We start from the raw sequence: 23,778 nt of genomic DNA on the forward strand, positions 1-23,778 counted from the left end.
AGCCCTGCTGGCCTTCCCATACCCATATAATCCATGCAGGCAAAAGTTTGAACCACAGCTAATATGAGTCTTGGCAGAATGCCTTGTGATCCTTCCAGAACATATGAGAATAGGATGCCTGTGAAGAGCTGTTATGAGGCCTTCTCCCACGTGCCCCCTGTCTTTCCTGGAAGGCTGTCATGAGACAACTTCTCATTACCTCCTGGGTTCTCCTGCTTAGAGCCCTTGGGAATAGAGCTGCAGACCATAAAATCGTTTGGCCGTAGCCTAGAATTGGCTCCTCTGCAGTGAGGTGTCCCTAGCTTGTGCTGTATTATCTGGCCTCTTTCTTTGGATGTATCCTCTTTGGTGTGTGGAACAAGGACCATGAAAAGCTGGTACCTTTAGATACTCTCACTTTTGCTGACAATGAAAAGTAATAAATAGTCTCAATTGCAAAAGGACTCATTGTTATCTTTTCTGGTGGAATTACTCAGGCCTTGGCTTTGACTTTGCCTTGATGTGTGAGTGACAGGAGGTCGGGGAGCAGACTGTAGGGGCTCGAATTGCAGGTCGAGGCCTGTAAGCTGCATTCTGTGGTTGGTGTGGAGTTGTTGAATATTTTAAATAGCTAATAACATGAAAAACTTAATAAGCCAATTCAATATTTTGGAAAAAATATTTAGCGAAAATATTATTGGCAGGATAATTATTTTGGTAAGAGAGTCTCAACCTTTTACAAGTCAGGACACCTTTAAATTCTTAACAATTATAAAGGACCCCAAACAGCTTTCATTTAAGTAGAATCTATCTATTGATGTTTATAATTTAAAAAATTAAAGCTGAGAAAAATTTAAAATATATATTTCTTCATTTATTAAAAATTAATAAACCTGCCACATGTTAACATAAATAACATCCATTTTTTGATGAATACATCTTCCAATACAAAAAAAGCGGTGAGATGGGTGACTTTGTTTTACACTTTCATGAATCTTCTAATGTCTGGCTTAATGAGAAGACAGTTGGATTTGCATTTCTGCTTAAATATTCAATCTGTTGCAATATCATACATTATGTAGCCTCTGGAAAGGTGCACACTCATGGGAGAACAAGAGTGAAAAAGGCAAATGATGACTTCACATTTTTATAAAAATAGTTTTGACCTTGCAGGACCACTGAAGGAGTCGTAGCTACCCCAGGAACCTGTGACTTTGGAGACCACTGCCCTGATTCACATGAGAAGTTAGTAAGACCAACAGGAGGTCACAAACAGCAGTGTGAGGTGGCAACTAAAGGACTGGAGACTGTGAGTGAAGATAAGTTGTTCTAATTATTTTAGGAAGGGTTAAACAAAAGAGAAGTTTAGTCAAATTAAAAACTCTGGAGTACTATACATCAGGAGCAGAGGAAAAACAGAGGTTGAAGCTTATGCCTGAATTTGAGCCTTGGTGTCTACAAGGAGAGTGGGAGAATACATGAGAAGAAATAAAGGAATAAGCACATTTTTATAGAAAAAAATACAATTTATTTGGGACTTTGAGAACTTCATGGGAAGTAAGAAAGAACGTGTGTTAATAGATCATGTGGAACGTGTCTGTAGGGGGAGAAAGAGTGATGTGGAGGAGAAACTTCAGCAGAAAAAGGCTTGTCAACGAAGAATCTGAGTTGAACATTTATTCAAAAATGTCACTCTGCTTAGGCTAACATATGGTTGCTCTGATGCCCAGACTCCTAAGAACAGTAAAATTGATGGGCATAGCTCAATGGAGCCAAGAATCTCTCCTCTTAAGTTTTCAGGAAGAGATTTGATTTGATGGGACATGCTGGGATAAGATCTTAATGTGAACAGCAAATCTTCAGAGTTCACTATTGCATGAAGCCCTTTGTGGCCTGATGCACAGATCATCTTTCATAATAAAGAAGTTGGTACCCGCTTTTGTTTCTGCATTTTGAAAGTTACCAACAAAAGAACTTCTCAAGAGCATTCTAATTAAATTCCTAAAACCCTCCTGATTCTCTTTTCTCCAGGAAATTTGTCAGCCATTAATACCTTTGAACCATACTCAGAAAGTTTGAATGGGAGTAGAAATAAGTTTTCTGTGAAATAAAATGTTGAAAATCCAAATTGTATTCCCCTTGGTGATTTGTCTTAAACTTGTCTCATTTGAAGACACATGTGCTTCCTGTCCCTATGGAAATGATTTGTATGATCTTTCTTGAAATTGTAGAAAGTAAGAAATAAGAGCTGAGAAGCTTATGTCACCTCTCTGTCCTGCTTAACAGGAGATGCAGAAAGGGAAGTAGGAACTCATGAACATAAAATCAAATGACTGCCCAAAATAGCTGGACAGTAAGCTTATTCTCCTATTTTATGTTGGGAACAAAGAAAATCATTGTAGACAGCTATCTTTTTTCTTAAATATCATAATTTTAGAAATTTTAAAACTTTTTCAAAAAAGATAGAAATAATCTATGATACTCTTCAGAAACAATAATTTAATAATAACAAATATATTAACAGTCAGAGGTGTGTTTTATATGTTTTACAGCTGGTGGGGAACACTGGAGCACTTGACCCTTCATGGGCAACGCTCTGCCCGAGCTCCCTGAGCTCTTCCAAATATTGCGTATTGATTACAGACAGTTTCTCAAAAAAGAAAAATGAACGAGGCATGTAATCCAGGAAAAATAGAAGAAAAAACTTCAGAAGGATAACAATAAGGAAGAAAAAGAAAACAGATATAAAGCGTAAAGCTGTGCAACTGTAGTTTGACCACTGTTTCGTATACCCAAAAGTCTCCAAATGCTTTTGTTTGAATGCCAATGAATGGGAAAATATCCATTCATATGACTCCCTTACCTGAATCAAAGGGTAAGTTGTCCTTTACTCCTAAGAAGGATGGTGGACTTGCTGTCTGTCAGAAACTGCCAGGAACTTACTGCATCTTCTTTTCTGTAATGTCTGGGTCTACTCACCACAGCATTAATCATAGAAATGATGTAATTTCCAAAATAGACTGAAGGATTTGCTTTGCCTATATGGGAAATTAACACTGACTCCAATCTCCTGTCAATAAACACACTAATGTGTCAGTCGGCTTTAATAGGATACTATGTTTTTGCTTCCTCTGAACAAATAATGACCAACTGAAATATTTTCTCCCTCTCAAGTGTGTTGAGCCTTAGATTCCTGTTTAACAGAAGAGAACACGACTCCCCAGCTGTAATTATTATGTAAAACTCTGACGGTACTAACTATAAAGTATAACACTTGCTTTCTTATTTTTTCTCACGGGATATGAACACTAATTAAATTATAATTGTCATTTTTCAAAGTTGGAAGTGATTGCTTATATCTACGTGCTATTTTTACTGAGAAAATAAGCCTAGATTCATAAACAGTGGTGACATCTAGAGACTCTGTCCAAGTGTTGTCAGGGTGCATTAGAAACCCTTTAAATAGAATGACAGTGACCGAAATGGCTGTAACATTCACCTCAGTTTGACTGAACTTTAGATAGGTCTCTTCTTGACTATAGGCCTTGACCTCCATTTTATTAGAATATTTACTTTGGAAAACTTGCAACTGTAAGTTCTTTCTCTGTTGCTTTGAAATACAAATCTTCTACAACAAGAAATATCTTTCTCCACACCTGTCAGATATCCCTTTGAAATGTAATCATTAAAGGAAATAGCGCTCTTATACCCAGTCCCTGTGGGAATGCAGGAGCCTAACTTCCACAAGCAACAATTAGCAAAGACAGATGGCCCAATCACATTGCCCGTGCTCCCCTTCATCCTCCCACCCCCGCCGAACTCCTGCAGTACTTTTCCATTAGTTCATCTCAGAGTTTAAAACTCTCAGGCCTTTTGTTTCAGTGCAGTGGAGAGTTCCATTTCTCCTTTTGCAATAGCCTTGAGCCCGACTGCAATAATCTTGAATAAAATCTTCCTTGCCTGTTTGATTCCATCAAGTGCAATTTTTCTTTGACAGCAGTGAAAATTTTACTCCATATCATGACATCCCGACAAAGGGAGCTGGTGTGCAGGGGATGGATTACAACTTATTTGCAGCTTAATAGAACAAAGTAACATCAGTTGCTTGTCAGTGTCAGCGATATAAGGAGTTAATATAAAAGAACGAGGTCTGTATTTTGCATATTTTTGAAATTTGATAAAACTGCTAATGGAATAGGAAGCCTCAGATTTGGAGAGGTTATGCTATATCCTCTCTATTTTGAGAAAGACTAGATTAAAATTACTTTAAAAAAATGTCATTCACCCTCTTGTGTGAGGTGAGGTAGAAAAAACATATTTATGCAAAATATATGCACATAGTGGATCCAGTTAGCCAAAGAGAATATAGGCAAGATGGCAGTCAAAACTCAACTCTGAATATTGGTAAATTATTCACACAAAAAAGCATAGTGGGATTTTTCATAAAACATACCTTCCTTCTTATCATCTTTTTTAGCAGCTGCTGAAATGAGGGAAAGAAAATAGTCTTAAAACATATTGAATGACCATTACTCAGAATAAGAGAATGTGTTCTATATATTCATAGTCACCTATGCTTTAATTTATCTGCAATGAGAATAACCTAAAAATATTATTTCATACAAAAATTTCTTTAAAACTCAGATATAAGCATATACCAAAATAATGAGTAAAAAAATGTTACATAGGCAAGAAGTCAAATTAATAAGTATGTGTTTAGTATAAGTTCACTTGAGGTTTTAAATTGTTATATCTGAGAACCACAATCACTTCTAGAAGAATATGACAAGATGTATGAAAAAAATGGATGTGACATTCCATGAATTATCTGTGCTTCGCTACTGAGGAATTACACTCCAGTGTGGAAGTCTGCATTTATATTTACAGTAACAGAGTAAAAAATCTCACATTTCAGGAAGGGGCAATGAAAATCTCACCCCTTTTTAGCAAATATATGCTATCTTTTACACAGAATGCTTTAATCACTTTGAATTCTGACTTCCTCTGTGGTAGCTTTCATCTAATTCTGCATCATGACTCCATCTGGATTGAGGTTGTAGCCTATAGGTGTTACTGGAGGCATTTGGGGGAAGTATTCAGTCATCTTGGGATGGTTCCAGGCAAGATGACCTTTGATGCTGCCTAAAGTTCATTCAGGAGCCAAACCCATCCAGGGAAGCCACATTGGTTGAACCAGAAATTGCGTACTTCCCCTACGGCAATCCCACGTAAATGGATTAGAATTTGGGGGACCACCAAGAACCAACATCTGGGAATATTTTGAGTGTTTACTCTGTGTTATAATTACCAACACACTTTCATATACACCCTCTCATTTTGTTTTCACAACAGCCTGTTAAGGAAGGCAGCTCAGAGCAAGAAACTAAGCCTTAGAGACATTAAATGATTTGCACATGCTCACATAGAGAGCAAGGAGCAAAACTGGGTCTAAACACCAGCAGTAAAAGATTGAAAGGGAATATATATATATATATATATACTTTTGAGGAAGATTAGTCCTGAGCTAACATCTGCTGCCAAACCTCTTCTTGTTTTTTTTTGCTGAGGAAGATCGGCCCTGAGCTAACATATGTGCCCATCTTCCTCTACTTTATATATTGGATACCTACCACAGCATAGCTTGATAAATGGTGCATACGTCCAAGCCTGGGATCCGAACTGGTGAACCCCAGGCCACTGAAGTGGAGCACGAGAACCTACCTGCTACACCACCGGGCCAGCCCCAAAAGGAAATATATTTAAATTCATTATTTTAATTTATTACAGGTGATTTTTTTCTTTATCTTCTAAATGTTATTAATATATAGTTACATTTGTAGTAAAACGTAAATTTATAAACAAATTCTACTTTGAGACATCTGTTTCTTTTTAATGGAATTTTAACTAATAACACACAAAATGTGGAAGATCTATGTTTACAATGTGTTTAAGTCAAGAAATTTGTCTTTCCAATGATATAATGAGGAGAGTAATAAAGACAATAACCAGGGCCAGCCCCATGGCCTAGTGGTTGTTTGGTGTACTCCCCCTTGGTGACCCAGTTTCGGTTCCCAGACACAGGCCTATACCACTTGTTAGTGGCAGTGCTGTGGCAGAGACCCATATAAAAAATAGACAAAAATTGGCACAGATATTAGTTCGGGGGAAACTTACTCAGCAAAAAAATAAATAAATATCAACTAAAATGAATTAAAGGATATGACACTGCCTGATAGATTTCAAAGCCAGGAGACATAATTTCAGCAAGCCTTTCAGGTTTGACTCAGTAGACTTATTTGTAGTTAATTCTTTACAAATAAAAATTCCCTTCCAGAAGCATCATAATTTTCAAATCATACAACGTGTATACATTTTGATTCTAGAATTCAGTTGAACTTTGCATTTTGCCTGGAGTTTGTACAATAAGAAAAAGAAGTGAAATGGTGTTGTCCATTGCAAAAGAGGGTTTTTGCTTAGTTTGTTTTTCTCCTGTAATTATCTCCACAATATGTCCTATAATTTAATTCATAACCTCTCTCAGGCAAGTTGGATCAAAGGGTGAGGGGAGAGGGCTCTTTAAAGACAAAAAAAAAAAAACAACACAAAATCACAAATTGAAAATTGCTGTGGTCCCTCCCAGGGTCCTGGGAGAAACTCTGACAGGGGAGTGGCCCTGACACCTAAATTTCATCAGTTTAGCAATAAATGCATTGCTTCTGAAGAGCAACCAGTGCCAGAAAGAGGACCGAAAACCTAAATATAGTTTTGAAAATCTGTTGTGAATAGAAAAAAACCTCTGAAACTAGAAGCTCTCTAAACATTGGCAAAATCTTTTGCAGCTAGATTGAATTTTTTTGATTTCTAAAATAAGGCAAGAAGAACAATGTCCAATGTCCATGCATGCATGGGCACGTGCAGGCTTGTGGATACATACATGCATTTTCCTCTTTCCCATTCTTATATTCTTTGATAGTTTCAACTCCCAACTTTACAGTAACGCAGAGAAGAGCTGAAAGAAGGAGTTTGACTTATTCTTTCATAACTGACACTACCTCTGCTTCTTGCCCTTTGTCCCTTGAAGGTGAGTGGCTTTTATTCACTGCCCTCTGGAAAGCCATGTGATCTGTCAAGCTGGATTTCATGCCTAGAAGTTAATCAAAACCAGGGTTTGGGGGTCTGTTTTCAGAATGGTTTTGTAACTTTTGCTCATGAGACCCACTGCAGGCCCTCATTTCAGCTCACCTGACTCTAATCTATTAAACTGGATTTTGTGGCTGGATGACTCCTGAATTGACTGGGTAGACATGATTCTTAATTACTGGGCTGTTGGTTTTCACCTTCTAATGAGACTGCAATGTCTAATATTTTAGTTATTTTGTTCTATGTCTAACTTCTTTCTATAATAAATGGGAGACTTTCAATGTTTTCTTTAGGAGTCCAAAAGAAAAAAAAACACTGTAGACATATGAACACGGATGCATAGAGACCTATCTTTTAAAGTGAGTTCCATGATGGTTTCTGTCTTTCCTCAGGCATTTCTTTCTCAATAGGTGTCTGCCCAGCCATTGCACCCAACTGATTAAAAGATAATTCCTTATTTCTCTCCTTCCTTTCCCATTTTGGTCTATATTCCATTTCTGCAATGCAATTTCTGATGTAATGTCTATAAACTAGATTGATGTCCCATCTAAGTTCTAACTGGCTACAGAAAAATCGCTGCCTGGATGACCCTCCATCTGCTCAGTGTAAACCTGCCCCAAAGGGAACCTTCCTCTCTTCCCTTAAGCTAGTCCTTTCCCCTGGCACTTATTATTTCTGACAATTATAATCTTCCTATTCACCCAGGCTCAAAAGCTCAGCACCATTTTTGCTCTTTTCTTGGTTTTATTCTGTATATTCTGTCAAATATTATTTCTTCAAAGTGTTCATCTTATTTTGGTTTATTTCTAATATCACTGGCACCATCCTAGTTGAGGTCATTATCTCAAGTCTTGATAATGACAACAACCTTTCATAATTATCACTAACTCTTTATATTTACTTAAGCTATCTACCCACTAGCAATGCTTTTTTCCTCTGCCAATTCATTTTTCAGTCATGCTCCAAGCCTAAGTCATCCATGAGGAATCCTTCATCCCCCAGCTCTTACTGAAAGTCACTTTGTCTTAACTCATATGGCATTTATTATCTCCACGATTCAATTCAGTACCACATGATATTCTACTTGTTATTACTTAAATTTCTTTTATCTTCAAATTGTAATCTCCTGTAGTATAGAGACAGTTATTTCATAGTCTTCTCAGTGCCTCAAAACTCTTTGTTAAAAATTTTTTAAATGTCCTTCCAAAAAAAGCATGCTAAATCTTAATTATAATTAAATATGTACATATATATAAAGAATTTATCTACAACTAGACTTTACATATTTCCTTGTTATAAAAGTAAAAAATAAATCAACAGATTTACTCTAACCTTTTGCCACACTACAAACATCATTATCAATTTTGTCACTTTATACCTCAAAAATATCAGTCTCTGCTACAACAATATTGCCGATTGTGTTTAACTCTTGCCTTGTACACTGTGCTTAATCAACAGTTTCATCAAATTTCCTTGACAGGATAGTTATAACAAGCCTTTGAAATTCTAGGTTACCATTCACTCAATAAGAAATCCTTTAGTCTGAAGGACTAAGTGCTGAGGCTGCCTTGTCCGATGTAATTGGAATATAAAAGTGAAGAGCCCATGGCCCCAAGCTCAAATTTGAAGCAAATTTCCACATATCTCTTCAATTTCCTCTCCTTGAACTGCTCTAATATGAAGCTGAAGTAAAACTAAATTCCCGCCTCGAGTTCCACACCCACCATGACCCTCAGAAGCCCCAGTGGAAACAAAAGTGTCTTAGGGTGATTGTGTTTTTTATGAGAACATATATACATTAACCGTAATGATTCCTTGAACTAGTAGTCATTCACATGAGGAATTCACTCTGACCTGCATTTTCATGAATAGAAAACACGAAGTAATATTTGCCCTTTCTACCTTCCATAACATTTGTTATATTCCCTATCAGAATTCTTTTAAAGAAGAATCTGTTTTCTCAAACAAACGGATGATCAAATGAAAACTAAAAACTTGTATCATGGTTCTTAGCCATTCTAGCATATATTGCTTATAAACAACATCATTGGGTTCAAATGGCATTCAGTCAACCCATTTTACCAACATTTACTAAGCTGATTCTGCATATAGTTGGGTCTAGGATTAAATATAACAGAAAAACTGTTCAGATGCAATCATGTCACATGCTGAGGAGTCTGCTATAAGGACCTTCTGCCCAGAAACAAATGTCCCAACACCTAAATACATCTCTTTTATTAGTCAATATTGTATAGTGTAGCATGGGAGAGAAAACAAAGATTTTCTCCAGTAAGTATTTTACCTTTTTTTCCCCATGAGTATGTTGTGTAAGGTTTTCATAGATGATAAAGGCAGAACACTTGTACTCTTTCCTTATGCTTTCATCAAATTACTCATGATTTGAGAATGAAGTTTACATAACTCATTGTATTCCATTCTGTTGCCTTAAGGACACTTTGAGAATGGCTTTCTCAAAGGGTGTGATTTCAGGTGATCGTTAAAAAATAACTTTATAGGAAAATTATTTTAAAGAAGTATTTTTCCCAACTAACCTTAGGAATCAATATTTTTTCTGAAGGTCTCTTAAAGAAAACTACTTTCTTTTTTGAGGAAGATTAGCCCTGAGCCAACATATGCTGCCAATCCTCCTCTTTTTGCTGAGGAAGACTGGCCCTGAGCTAACATCTGTGCCCATCTTCCTCTAATTTATATGTGGGACGCCTACCACAGCATGGCTTACCAAGCGGTGCCATGTCCGCACCCAGGATCCAAATTGGTGAACCCCGGGCCGTGGAAGCGGAACGTGCGCACTTAGCCGCTGCACCACTGGACCGGCCTAAAAAACCACTTTTGATGCCCCAAAGTAAGTGATGAAACAGCTTTTCTCAGATGGCTCATAAAAACTAAGGTGTAGTCATAGCTGGATTCCGATTTTTTCAGTCTTGGTATATAGATGAAGTAATACTAATTTAATGACATTCTGACTGATTTTTATAATGTGACACAAATTATAAGGTATAGCTGAAAATATTGGAAAACTTGTATATTACTGGTATATCTCCATGTATGCATCTATCCATCTATCTATGGTTTATTTTTGGAACTCTAAGTAAATGCTCAGTGACTGAAACCTGGCACCAAGATGCTAATTCTTGGGTCCTTCAGTGGCTCCTCTGCAAATCTGGCATTACTCTCAGTCGTGCTTCCTCCAGTTACTAAAGAAATACTTGAAATGTGTGTCTTCATGCAACAACATAATGTTTTCTGTAATAACCCAGCAGATGGTGCTATTCTGCAATAAACAGCTCTCGCTTTTGTCAATAAAGTGCTATGTGCGTTAGAAAAAAAAATGTAATAGAATTTTTTAAATGTTTTATTGCTTACCTTGTGCTGCAACTTTTATAGTCCCTGGCTTGGTTTCAGGGGCTTTGCCTGCTTCTTATAAAGAAGAAAGATAAATAAATTACCATGAAGTACTATTTCAAAAAGATATATAACAATGAAAAAAGGAAAAATTACAAAAACAAAAACAAACAAAAAACATTGCTCTTGGCATTCCGAATTTTTGTTAAGAAATGAACACAATTATTAGGAGAATCGCTGAGAATTAGGCTTACCGAGACAAAAATAAAATGACTGAACCAAATAAAAGCGTAAAATAAAGTTTCCCGAAACTGTTTTCCTTCGCTGTTAACTGACCATGGAACACTTCACATTTGTTTAGCACCTGAATTTGAGTCTCAGAATTCTTGGTAAATTATTTCTGTATGGTCAGCCCTTTGAAATGGATGGGACGTTTAGACATAAACAAAGTGTCTCATTGAAGGTCACTGAGTGACTAATATGAGAATAAAGCTCAGAACAATCAATTTCCAGCTCCAGTCTTTGACGTAAGATGCCATCCCTACACTGCGGTAGTGTCCATCACGGTTAGTGTGGCCTGGGTGACGATATGTGTTTTGAGAAAATGAGCAAGTTTCATATTAAATCTTTCTTCCCTCTTAGTTTTCTTTTTGATTGAGTTTTGTTTTTTGTGTGTGTCGTTGTTCAGAATGTTCCCTTTAAAGAAACAGGATACAAAAATAATTTATGCGATAAGCATTTAAATATATTATTTAATTAATTTGCATGAAAAATAAAGGGAAAATAAAGATTTTAAAAAAGCAATGGCTCATTTCACATTTTACTAAATAATTGTTCATCATATGCTTTACTAAGTTTTTGATAATTGAATCATCATTTAACAATATGGGAAGGAAGATTTGGCCGTTTGTTTTAGATATTAATGTTTGTTCTTTCATTCATTGCATATTTATTTAAGACCTATTATGTGTATACACTAAGCTAGGCATAAATGTAGTAGTTGATACACATATATAGTCAATATTTCATTTAATTATCATCAAATGTTGATTACAACTTCTTTAATATTACAATTCTAGAGCTACGAAATTGCAAAATTGCATCAGAATAACTTGGCAAAGAACCATAAGCAAAGATTTTGTGTTTTTTTTGGCCAAACTAAAGAGATTCAATTTCTAATTCACGCTTTATCTCTTGTTGGTGAGGTAATTATTCACTTATATGATAACCATGATTATGAAAATGCTGATTTTTCATTCTTTTTATATAAAGGAAATATCGTTTGAGTCACACATATGGTTTTCATTATTCCTATGTTTATTTCTTAAGCCAAAATATCTTTTGCCAAAATTAAATTCAGAGTCCATTCAGCATACATATGATCTCTTTATTATTAATTTTCATGTTTTTCTGGAGGAAAACTCCATGCCAATTATCATGCCAGTACTTAGTTATACCCTTAGTCATACCCAGAATAGGTGGTCTCAATTAAAAGTTAGTCAAGATTTATATAGAGACAGTGAATTCTTAAATAATATATTTCTAAGTACTACTCTAACCCTGCATCTATATGACTAGCCTTTAGTAGGCATTTAATAAATAATTGGTGAATGAAAAAGTGGATGAAAGAGTGAAAGAACACGTCAAAAAGATCACCAAAAGTATCTAGACTGCTCAGGTGTTTTAGTCCTTAAGATCTCAGTGTACAAAGAACTGTGGAGGAGTTCCTGATCAAAAAAGGAAAAGACTTTAAAATTGCTGTCAGTAAAGTACCTTAGTATTTTTATGGCTGATTTTCTCCCACCTTCTCTTTTTTCTTTATGTTGTCTTAGATTACTGATCCTCAACCATCCCTCCACCTCTAAATTTCCATTGGATCACCCAGTACACCCACTGGTGAATTACAGAGAGCTTTTCTTAGGTTCTTATTGCTTCTCTCATTGATCGTTCAGTTTCTCTGTCAGTTCCTTTCTCCCCCAGCGCTCAGGGTGCATCATGCCCTTGACTCTTCAGCATTCCTAGGTTCCTGAAACATGTTGTATTTATATGTACACATTGTCATGAATCAGATAAGCCAAATGCTTCAATCTCTTCTGATTCCGTAGGCCTGCAACAGTCTCATTGAAAAAATATCGTGAGTGCAAATATTTTGTTAAGGAATCAGTTTTTGCATACAGGTTTAAATGTCAATTTAATATCATGAACTTTTCACGTATAGGACTCTGTCTATTCTCTGACTTCTTTTAACACAGAGTGTAAATCGATTGAGTTTTCAAATGTAGGTTTCATATAACTTGAATAGCAAAAAAAGCAAAAAACAGTGAGTTCAGTATTGCTCTTTGGTTAATGGATAGAAGATAAAGAATAATAGCATTGTAGAGAATCGTACTTACATTTTAAATATTTTCTAAGCAATCCCCCAGCCCCCCCAAAACTAAATCACTGCATTTAAAATGTTTTTATTTTTTAAATAAGTTGGGAAAGATCGTTTGCTCTTTCAAAAGTAATAATGAACAATCCCTCAGTTATATATATAATGATATATAATTTATATATATATATATAATTCCCCTATTACATATAAGTCCCTTCACTTCAGCAAATAACAGCAAAATAAATAAGAACGATGCCTCCCAGCTAAAGAAAAGTGTCCATTAGAGAGAGGAAAATCTTACTGAGGCAGGAGAATGAGTACTAGCAAGTGTTTAAGTAGGTACTGACTTGCGACGACACAGTGTTCATCCAGGTCACCTCTCAATACCCAGCCCACTGGACTCAGCGGTACAGATTTCTATTTCGATGTGTACTCGTATTTTAATTATTTACTTAATGCAATTATACCTTCTTACTAATCTATAAACTCCCTGAGATCACTGACTATTATTTATTCAACTTCATAACACTAGCACCTAGCAAAATGCTGGAAAAATTCTCTCTAATAAACACGTAAGGAATCGATTGCATGAAAACCTAATTATAAGTGACAGAAAATCCAACTGATCAGTTTGAAATGGGACATTAAATTTAGGAATCTGTTTCATTTTTAAGATTATACAAAACAAATTCAAACTCTCTTTTCCACTTTGATCATTGATCACGTATTATGCAGAAAGTGCTTTAAGTTTCAGAACTTGATTTTCACTAGAATGTACTGTGACTGACCACATTTGGGAATTTTGCAGAATTTCACTATTTCAAACAAAATCCCAATTAATTTGCATAGATTAGGAAATATAGGTCTGTTTTAAGGGTATGACATCAACTAAACATTTCTTTAGGACTTAAATTACAAATCAATCCTCTTTTAATAATATTCCAAAAAGGAAACAGAAACATTTCTTAAAAGCCATCTCTTAATAATTCTGCAATAGTACAGGGCATTTAGACTGTTCTTAGGTGAGAAAACTAAATATAGAAAGATTGAATGACTTTTCCACAAACCAGGAGAGAAATTACTTATTGATTCAGCGCTAAACTTTGAACCAGTAATATAAAACTTCCTTTATCCCTCAAAATTTATACATCCTTTTTCGGATAAGATGCTAGAAACTAATGACAAATTATCCTGCCCTCCACTGAACTGCTAAATCAAGCTCTTAATTATTATATTCTACTCTTATAAAATCCAGTATTATTTTTAGATGTGGATACCCCCAAAATAGAGAAAGGTTAACATTTAAGCTAAAAGTTACTATATGCTTAAAAGCTCTTAAGCTAAGACTCTTGTACTTGTAGCTCCAGGAAAGCATATTTCAGGGGCCTCGCTTCATTTCAGTATGATAATGACTCTGTTGAGATGAAATTAATCATGAAGCAGCCTTCCGCCATCCTGTCTGACCAAGGGGCCTGAAGCCTGAAAGGAGGGCCTATTTGCTGCCAGATATGCAAATTGTACAAGGTGCACAATGCAGAAATATGAATAATTTATCAAAATAATCTGTTATTGCTAGAGGTTAAAAACCTAAATAAACTGGCGGCATCATCTACAATAGGTGGCATGATTTACCTAGACTTTTCTTTCCCCAGAAAATCTTCTTCTCATCAAGTAACGCGTTTTGTTTTAGAATCTAAATAGCCTTTACCTTAATATTTTAACATTATGGACTTAAATTCAGAAAAAAAAAATGATTATTTAATATTTGTTAAAATACTCTCTTGATTTTTTCTTAAATCTTTAAGAACACAGACTATCTTTTCTGTTAAAACCATTCTAAGTATTCCTTACTTTGAAAAAATAATTTTGATCTTCTAATTAAATGTAAGCAAATCTAGCTATAGTCTCCACACATGGCATCAGCTTCTTCCTATATTATTTGGAGAGCTATAGCACAGAAAAAAAAAGCTGACTGGGAAGTATCAGTCAGAATACTCACAATTAGAGTAATATATTTCCCCCTTGGGGTATCATCTAGCTGTCTGGATAGAATGTGTAAGAATGACAGATTTCTTAAGCATTGAACCATTTAGAATTTAGAGTTGAAGACCAAGGTATCAATTGATTTAAATGATTTAAAGAAGGAAGCTTTTTGTTAATAAAAAGGGAAGTTATGAAAGAGACACAGATCATTTGGCCTTTTACACTAAAAAATATTTGACACATGAAGGGGAGGGTCGAGTCCATTTTAATTAAGAGAAACCTCCTGCTATACAGCTAGTAAAACAATGGAATGCAGTACCATGGGAAGATATGAAGCCCCATTCCTGGAGATGCCAGATAGAGAGAGAGAGACATCTTAGAGAGGTCCTAGATGTACCTGCCTTAAGCAAAGAGACAGCACCAGCTAGTCACTGCAGGCCTCTTTCCACCTTCTATAGCATCTTTCTAAAATCAGTGCCTACGAACAGTAAGAAACACCAGCCCCGATTGCTCTAACATTAGTAAATAGTGTCTGAATATTACCATTCTGTTTTTCATTTTTCCAGAAAACAAAAAACACACACACTCCTTTATCTCATTACCCAATTTTGGAATGTTATAAAGAAACAAAGTTGTAAGTGTAAACGTAGCCTTGTGAAAAGATAACATAATAAGGAGAGTGGAAGAAAAAATTGAAAGCAATGTGGTTTAATAATCCTTGTTTGCATCCTCAGTCTTTAATACCGTTCTTGGCTCTGAGAAGGTATCCAGTAAATGTTTTTGTGTGAATAAATGAATAAAAGTTAGGATACAAGGTGTTTTAAAAATCATCGTTATATGCCTGAAAATTCTAAACCAAATGGATAGCAATTATCCTAATAAAATTGCCCAGACTCACAGTCTTTTTCCTCTATAGCACTGCAGATGTCAAAACCTGAAGAGGTTATAATGAACTTCAGAAAGAATCTAAGTTTCTTGTAAAAATGGCAAAGTTTATAAAATGAAGGTTTATTACACTGATAAATTAAAAAGATTTCCAAAATGAAGGGATCCTTAACAGAGAGTCCTAAATCAAGGAATCCGAGGAAGAATTCCAGGGTGTATTTTTAAGCAAACACTTTCTGCTAATTTTGTCCTGAGGTTGAACAGAGTTCAGGCATTGAACAATACCCAGTTTTATTTTAAATGAGAAAATACTTCTCCAAACAATTACTGAGGTCCATCACTCATTCTCTTCAGTATTTTTTGCACTCACGATTGCTGGGAGCAACACACCATATTACCAGAACATAAGAACTAGTTCCACCCACAGTCTGGTTAGGGGCTCTACACGAAAAATGCAGAGTAAAGGGTATAGTAATCTGAGTTTTAGAGATTGGCAACTTTTAAGGAGGCGGGATGTAGATAAGGCTTGAATCAGGAAAGACTGAGTATAGAGCTGTAAAGGGGTGAGGAAAGAAAGCTGAGAAGTAAGTGAATGATTAAGTATTCTCGTGGATTTTGGATCAATCTGGCTGGAGCAGAAGAGTCTTATCGGTGTTAATGAGAAGTAAAAATAAAATTGTTTAAAAGTGAATTATGGTCAAAATAATTAACCTTGAAATCTCAGCAAATGAGATACACTTTTCTCTTAGAATATTAAAACCACTGTATTTTTGAACAAGGGAATTACACAGCAATGTTTCAAAGAGATAAAACTTTTTATAATTGTCGGGAGAGAGGGTTTATCCCAGTAGCATAGAAGCCAGGTAAATTGTCACTGAAATAGTCTAGTTGTAAGATGATAATATCTGAGACTAGGCAACTGTTCATGGAAACGGACAGAAAATAAGTCAGACATTTAAAAGAAGATATTCATAGAACTTTTAGGTTTGTTTGACATGTGCAGAGGAGGAAGAAGAAGGTTATTTATTCAAATATGAAAGCTTTGGGACCTAATGAACAGAATTGATTTTAACATAATCGAATTAAAATTTATAATAGGTGATAACTTGACACAATGGTGAAACTTCAAGTTAAATTATTGAGGAGACATTGGCAGAAAAATATGGCCCCTGAAGAGATATGGAGATTCTAGTCATTCACATGGAATTATGAGAGTAAGATTGAACAATTTTCTCAAGAGACAAACAAAAGGCCTCAAGTTTCCATCCTAACAAGAAAAATATTGGTTATTAAGATGTGAGAACAACCCCATAATGTTGGTTTTAACAAGGTCAAGGAAAGAAGATGTTTTAAAAATGAGGGAATATGCCTCAAGGTCATATAAAAAGAGAATTTGTTTTGATATCTAGAGAGTTTCTGGCAACCTCTGTGAAGATGATTTGGAATCGGGATGCAAACGGAAGGAAGCCTACTGTTTTGTGCTGATCTCAGACTATCAACAACCAATGTTGTGGCTGAACTGGCCCTTGTGGTTCTTCTTAAGGTTGCAAAATGCCATCACCAATAACCATCTGGAAACTTTGAAAAAACAGATTTGTTACTTTCAGGTCTTGGAAATTATATGGCACACCTGGGGTCACATAGCAAGGTGGATCGGGGAGAGACAAAGAGAGAGAGAGAGAGCACAAGCCTGGGGGTCTGCTTTTATTGGAGTTGAGGGTGGGGGCTTTGGGATTTGTGGGCTCACATTTATTGGTGAATTTAAAATATAAGAGCAGGAATTTAAACTGCAGGAAGAGAGGGGCAGGCCCCATGGCCTAGTGGTTAAGTTCCACGTGTTCTGCTTTGGCGGCCTAGGTTCAGCTCCCAGGCACAGAGCTACACCACTCCTCAGTGGCCATGCTGTGGTGGTGGGCCACATACAAAATAGAGAAAGACTGGCACAGATGTTAGCTCAGGGTGAATCTTCCTCAAGCAAAATAAATAAATAAATAATAAAGTGTGGGAAGAGAAAAAACAAGTGGCCCAAATGGTCAGTTATCAAAATCAACCAAGATCTCTAAAGCAAAGGAGTCTGGAGGTAGGGGGAAGGCACCTGAGTGTGTGGCCTGACTCTTTTTCTAGTTGTTTGGCTGACAATGTATTTATTCGAGAAAGCCATCTTTGAAGTGGATGCCTCTTTGAAGCGGATGACTCCACAATCAAAGCTTAAGTCAGACCCTTGCATCACAAAAAGAAAGCCAACTGTCAGGGCTTACACTACATCTATCTTTAGGGGTTTAAGGTGGGTGGTGACAAAATTGAGGTAGAGAGTGCAAGTCTTGTGTAACTTACTTGACAAGTGTGGCAGAGGGCCCTAGGAAAAAAAGAGAACACAAAATGGCTTGAGGAAAGCAGGAGGGTCAAGCAGAAGCTATTTTTTAAAACAAGAGTCTCCTGTTTTGTTTGAGGAGATTAGAGAAATACCCAATGGAGGGAAAAATATTGAAAAGGCTGGGAAGTCGGAAGGCTGTTAAGGTAACAAGATCCAAGAACGTGTGGGAAGGAATAGTAAAAAGCACAGGTGGTGGTATTTGCCTGGAGAGGAAGGGCATCTCTTCCTCTGGAAATCAAAATTACGCTATTGAAATGTCAAGAATGCACAACTATTTCCTGTAAGGACAGTATCTTCATCAACGATGACATAATATACAGAGCACAAGGAGAAGGTCCAAATTCAAAATACATTTGATTTAACTGAAAATAGAATTTTATTAAATAAAAGAAAAATGTGAGAGTCAGAGAAAGGGAAAAAGAGAAAAAAATACTAGAGAGAAGAGTTGAAAAAATGTAGGTAATACATGCAGAAAGTAGTGAGATAAAGGATGACAATTGAGGGGAAAAAAATGGGAAAAGACGTTTGATATTCAAATTATTTAAATGACAGTTTTTCTACTGCATAACATTGTGTTATTAAGTGTTATGTGAGTATCCTAATATGTCAAGATTATGGGGCGAACTTTCTTTCCCAAACTAAAGAGGACCATTTGGCAAACAGTTAACAGATCTTTAATGAATACAGAAAAGCAATATTTGATTATTTTCTTTCTGATATGAAGATCTTAATCTCCTCCTTGGGCCTTTGTCAATATTTATGAAGAACAAAATATTGGGATAAAATGACAACTAATTTTTGAAGCTATACACTATGACAGATGCTACATATTTGAGGTTCTTCCCCTGACCTAATACATAAAGTATGCAATTAATTGTTTATTTAAACATGGAGGTGATTTTACTTGCTGTTTGTTGTCTCTGAGATGTGTGGGGAAACATGTATGTTTAAGATGAAAAGTCACTGAATGACTGAGTCATAGAGAACAGCCGTATTTATTTCTAATTTTACAAATTGTGGACTTGTTTTTAACGCGTGATAAACTGTTCTTTAGCACACTTTTGTATCATAGCTTTAACAGTTCAAATGCTTTAACTGTCAGATCACACACTAATGATCTAAAGAAATACATGGGTTTCACAATGTTGGCCTCCCAATAAGGATATTTTGCCTCTTCATTCTCTCCTTTCCATCAATGTTTAAGGGAGTTATGTGCCCTCTTGGGAACAGTAGTCCCCAATGTCAGGCATGCGGATTTAAACTTAAACTAGCATTTAACAGGAAGCCTAGTGGTTCTCTTTAACAGCCAAATGACAATCTGACGTTGCTGAAGATTGACATTGCTTCTGGAGGCCACATTTTCACATAGTGCAGCAAATGTACCACTTTCCCTGGAAGACCATCCAATGAAACATAAGGGGTTACTTTAGCAGCCGGTGTCTATCTTTGAATATTCAACATCCACGCTGATATGCACAAATAAGGGAGTTAATATTCAATCACTGGAACAATGTGCACAGAAGCATTTGAGGGCAGGTGAGTAAGTGCTAGTACATGAAAACGAATTCCCACATGCCTTGGTAAAAGGCAAGGTGTTAGTCTTCTTCTAACAAACGGTTCAACTGAAATCTACTCTCAGAGTCACAAGGCTTCCAACTGACCCCATCCCCAGCATCCCACATATGATCTGGATTCCAAACAACCCATTTGAAGGCAGAGGAAATTTTATAAATGTGAACTACATATCTGAGTTCAGAAACCAAAGAAGAGTTTGGAAAATCTATGATAAGAATAAAATTACTCTGTGAAGTGTGGAACATTTTTGAGGACTTTAACATTGAAAAGAAATCTCAAATGCAAACAGAATGGGTTTCTGTACTTTATGATGGGTCTGGAGGGAGGAAACCAAAAGCAGGATGTGGTAGAGGTTACCATGTTAAATATTCAGACCAAAGTCTCAGTAAATCATCAGATATCTCTCAACCAGGCTCACATGATGATGTAAAATTGTAAAAGTCAATTTAATTTCAAAAACAAACTGATATCCATGGCAGACAACTGAAAACACTCTCCGTCAAAGGAGGGAACACATGTAGCCAATGGTCTCATGTTAATTGCAACCTTCGTATGTATCTCACCCACAATTTCAGGCACTACAACCAGAGAACAATCATTAGATGACTAATACCAAGAGGAATGTTCTATCTCTTGAAAAATAAGCAGAAAGTTAATGATAGGCTCTCAATTTTTGGTGCCAAAATTTTTTAAATGTTGATTTATCTTGAGACTATATTTGAGCCTCTATATCAATATCTGGAATATATGTCTACTCAAATTTCTAAAAAGTTCTTGGTTCCTCATCCTTTATTCATTGAATTCTCTAGAACATCAGATAAACAGAAATGTACAGTTAAAATTTAGTCAGAATTATTTTTTAAACCAAGTAAAAAGCCAAAACATAATGACAAAGGACCAAAAAAAAATCAAAACCTCTAGATGCTCTGCATATTAATATTCGACAAAAACATATTCCACAGACATCAAGATTATATAACACATTAAGTTCTAGAAAGCACTCTCCAATATACTGAAAAGTTTACTCTAAACTATTCCGACTTTGAATAAACTTTTAGAGTATGCATCAATAGAATTTCCTAAGTCCTTCACATAAATTATTTTCGCTTGATCTGTATCATAACCCTGTCGGATAGCAGCCAGGCCTGTGCTAAACCACAAATATTCTGATTCCTAGTTAGGCATGTTTCCAATATAGCAGGATTTATCACCTCTTTTCAAAATAATGTCATTTTTTCTTTTAGTTTTAAATTATAAATTTTAATATAAAATTTAAAACATTATATATAATATGTTATTGTATATCTTATTTTATATTATATGCATATATAATGAAGAGCAGATATAGTTTCTAAAGGCTTGCTATAAGTCATTTTCATATCTATGTATTAACATAGGCAAACTTTTTATCACAAAGTTCTGGCTTTCTTAAAATATAATAATAATTGCAATACTAACAGATAATTTTTATAGAGCAGATTTATAGAAAATCCCATATTGTTTGACTTAAACAAGAAGGAAATACATTATTTCACACAACAAGAAGTCCAGAATAGAAGGGTCCCAGACTGCCCTTTAATTAGTTGTCTCAGTGGGGATAGAAGTAGTATTAATATAATAATATCACGGGAAATTAGTGTATTGTATTAAAATAATATTAATTATAAATAAAAACAATAACATTGATGCAGGAGAAATATAGTTACCCTTTAAAAATACTTTAAATATTTTAAATATCAACCCTTATAAAATATTCAAATGACAAGTATATTAACCAAAAATTAAAAAAAAAAAACCGATCTAGTTCTACTCTATTTTTAGTTAACTAAGGATTTATAATTTATTCAGTTTTATTGAGTTTGGTTGCCTTTATATGAATTTGATCTCTGAATCATTCCCAGAAATTTTTTTGGTCATTTAAAGTCTATAATGTATTTTAGTAATTTTGGAATTGGATCATTTAAAGAAATTTTCTTCAAATAATCTAGATCTTCCTGTACGTTAGAATATTGTTGAACTAGTCAAACAAATTAATTTGCTCTAAGAAAATCATTTCATGTGATTTACATTCAGTATTATAAACCACTTTCTCAGTCAAAAGGAAATTGCCAGGCTCAAACACAGAAACACAAGCTTTCAGAGGCTCTTCTGAGATCTAACACTTAAGAAATATCTGAAAACAGAGCGTGAGTTTCTCTTGTGTATTGATAAGAGCAATGGTATCTTAAAATTCAATAAATGGCAAATAACAAAGAAATGCATGAAGAACACAGCATGCTATGCACATAAATGTCCACAAGTTGTCCTACAACTGATACCACACAATTGATGATAGTTAAAATAGTTGATTTTAAATTAAGAACTTAAAGAAGCATACAGTTATATATGAAACAGATCTAAAGGCAGTAATACATATATGTGATGTTTGAAGAATTTAAACTGTGGGTATGCCCAATCCGATTTGAGCAGACATTGGTATCCTTTTCTAAAAATTAAATGATACGATGGTTTGGGATGGTAATTAACACCTATGTCCTTGACAACTCCTAAAGTTAAAAATCTGAATATTCCTTTATACACAAAAAATAAAATGAAAAATGCACAATTCTAAAAATAGCATGCATTTGTTTCAACTACATGAAAATTTTATACCAAGACTTTCAGTGTTAGAGCTATTTAGTTAGCTCGATAAATTGTCAACTATATAGCTCATCTTTGGTGTGCAAACCTAACATTTAAATATTTTATATATGAATATGTAATATAACTGACAGTATTTTGAAAAAAGGCAAAATGGTCCAAACAAAGATATTTGAGACTAATGATTGAAAACAGTGAATACGTCTCAATTCTGAATCAAAGAAATTAGAACCTGGGGTCAAAATCTGTTAATACTACTCCGAATATTACTATTATTACCAATACTGCATGTTCTCCTGCTCTGGGTGCACATATTCTTGTTGTCTTCCTTTGACACACTAAAAAATGGACAATGGTATGTCACTGTTAATCCTAGGGTAAGTTTCTTCCAAGACTCTGGGGAGAAACATACAGTCTTGTTTACTGAGAAGAAGCTCAAATATACTTATATAAAATAATTCTTTTTTATTTCTTTTTCTGGTTTCTTTATCTCATTGGGAACGGAGATGAGCTTTGCTTTTCTCAAAATGGCAAAATTTTTAATTATAAGATTAATAATCTAAAGAGTATTGGGGACAGATAAAATTTTTTCAATGTCTAATAACAAAAATTTAAATAAACAAAACTGAAAACAATGAATGATCTATTTTTATAATCCCACTGAGGAATTTCTAAATTTTCTAAATTTACAGATAACAGTACATTTTCGAATTTATTGATATATTTGAAATATGATGTACGTCATATTTAGAGAGAAGGGTAAAGTGTTCTTTCACTACGGAAATAAGTGTTAAATTAATGGCATATAAGGTTTTATATATAGTTAAATAATAATAAAGTTAAATCACAAAACATAATACATTTTTAATTAAAGAAGATAGCTAATAATATCAAAACTGATGTATTATAAGTTCTGCAATAAATAGACTTTCACACTTTCATCATTTTAATCTAGTGGACAAGAGGTGATTTATAGATTTATCAATTTATAGATTTCAGTCATCAATTAAGATGACAGTCATTATTTTAATCAATATTTAGACATTATTCTTTTCCTTGATGAACTCACTTTATTAGATGTCCCATAAACAGGATCAAACTTCTATATAAGTAATATATAATTTATATTTGTATGTCAATGAATGAGATACCAGAGATACATTTTTAAATACTGATTTACATGAGAAACTAAATATAGACATTAGGTAGTTACAGCAGACAGGTTAATCTTCAAAAATGGCTCACCCAATCAAAGGAGATACTGTATTTTATAGTATGGAAGGACACTATGACACATGCCATATTATAAATGGACTTAAGAAACTCCCGGGCATTGTATTCAAGTTCTGAAAAATCATATTTTCCACTATACAAACATTAAAAAAGTCAGTTCAATATTACAAATGAATCCTTCGCTGGGAAGATGAAAACACTTGTTTGGAGTTGTCACTGGCCTACATTTTCT

The 23,778-nt window shown here is 34.9% G+C and overlaps 1 protein-coding gene across 18 annotated transcripts in view; it reads right to left on the reverse strand.

Moving 5' to 3' along the window:
* The window catches only part of TRDN (triadin), a 387,867-nt gene that overhangs the window by 158,972 nt on the left and 205,117 nt on the right, over positions 1 to 23,778 (reverse strand). For 12 of the 18 annotated variants that reach the window (XR_011497622.1, XR_011497621.1, XM_070496110.1 and 9 more), the window contains exons 13-14: positions 10,504 to 10,557; positions 4,433 to 4,462 (exon numbers count right to left, since the gene is read on the reverse strand). Coding sequence is in view for 16 of the 18 variants with exons in the window: in XM_070496110.1 (XP_070352211.1) it covers positions 4,433 to 4,462; positions 10,504 to 10,557 (84 nt within the window). In the remaining 2 variants the exon portion in view is untranslated. The remainder of the gene's footprint in view (positions 1 to 4,432; positions 4,463 to 10,503; positions 10,558 to 23,778) is intronic. The other 6 variants (XM_070496103.1, XM_070496117.1, XM_070496106.1 and 3 more) reach the window with 5 other exon arrangements.

Source organism: Equus asinus, chromosome 24, assembly GCF_041296235.1.
Source record: "Equus asinus isolate D_3611 breed Donkey chromosome 24, EquAss-T2T_v2, whole genome shotgun sequence".
Lineage (NCBI taxonomy): Eukaryota > Metazoa > Chordata > Mammalia > Perissodactyla > Equidae > Equus > Equus asinus.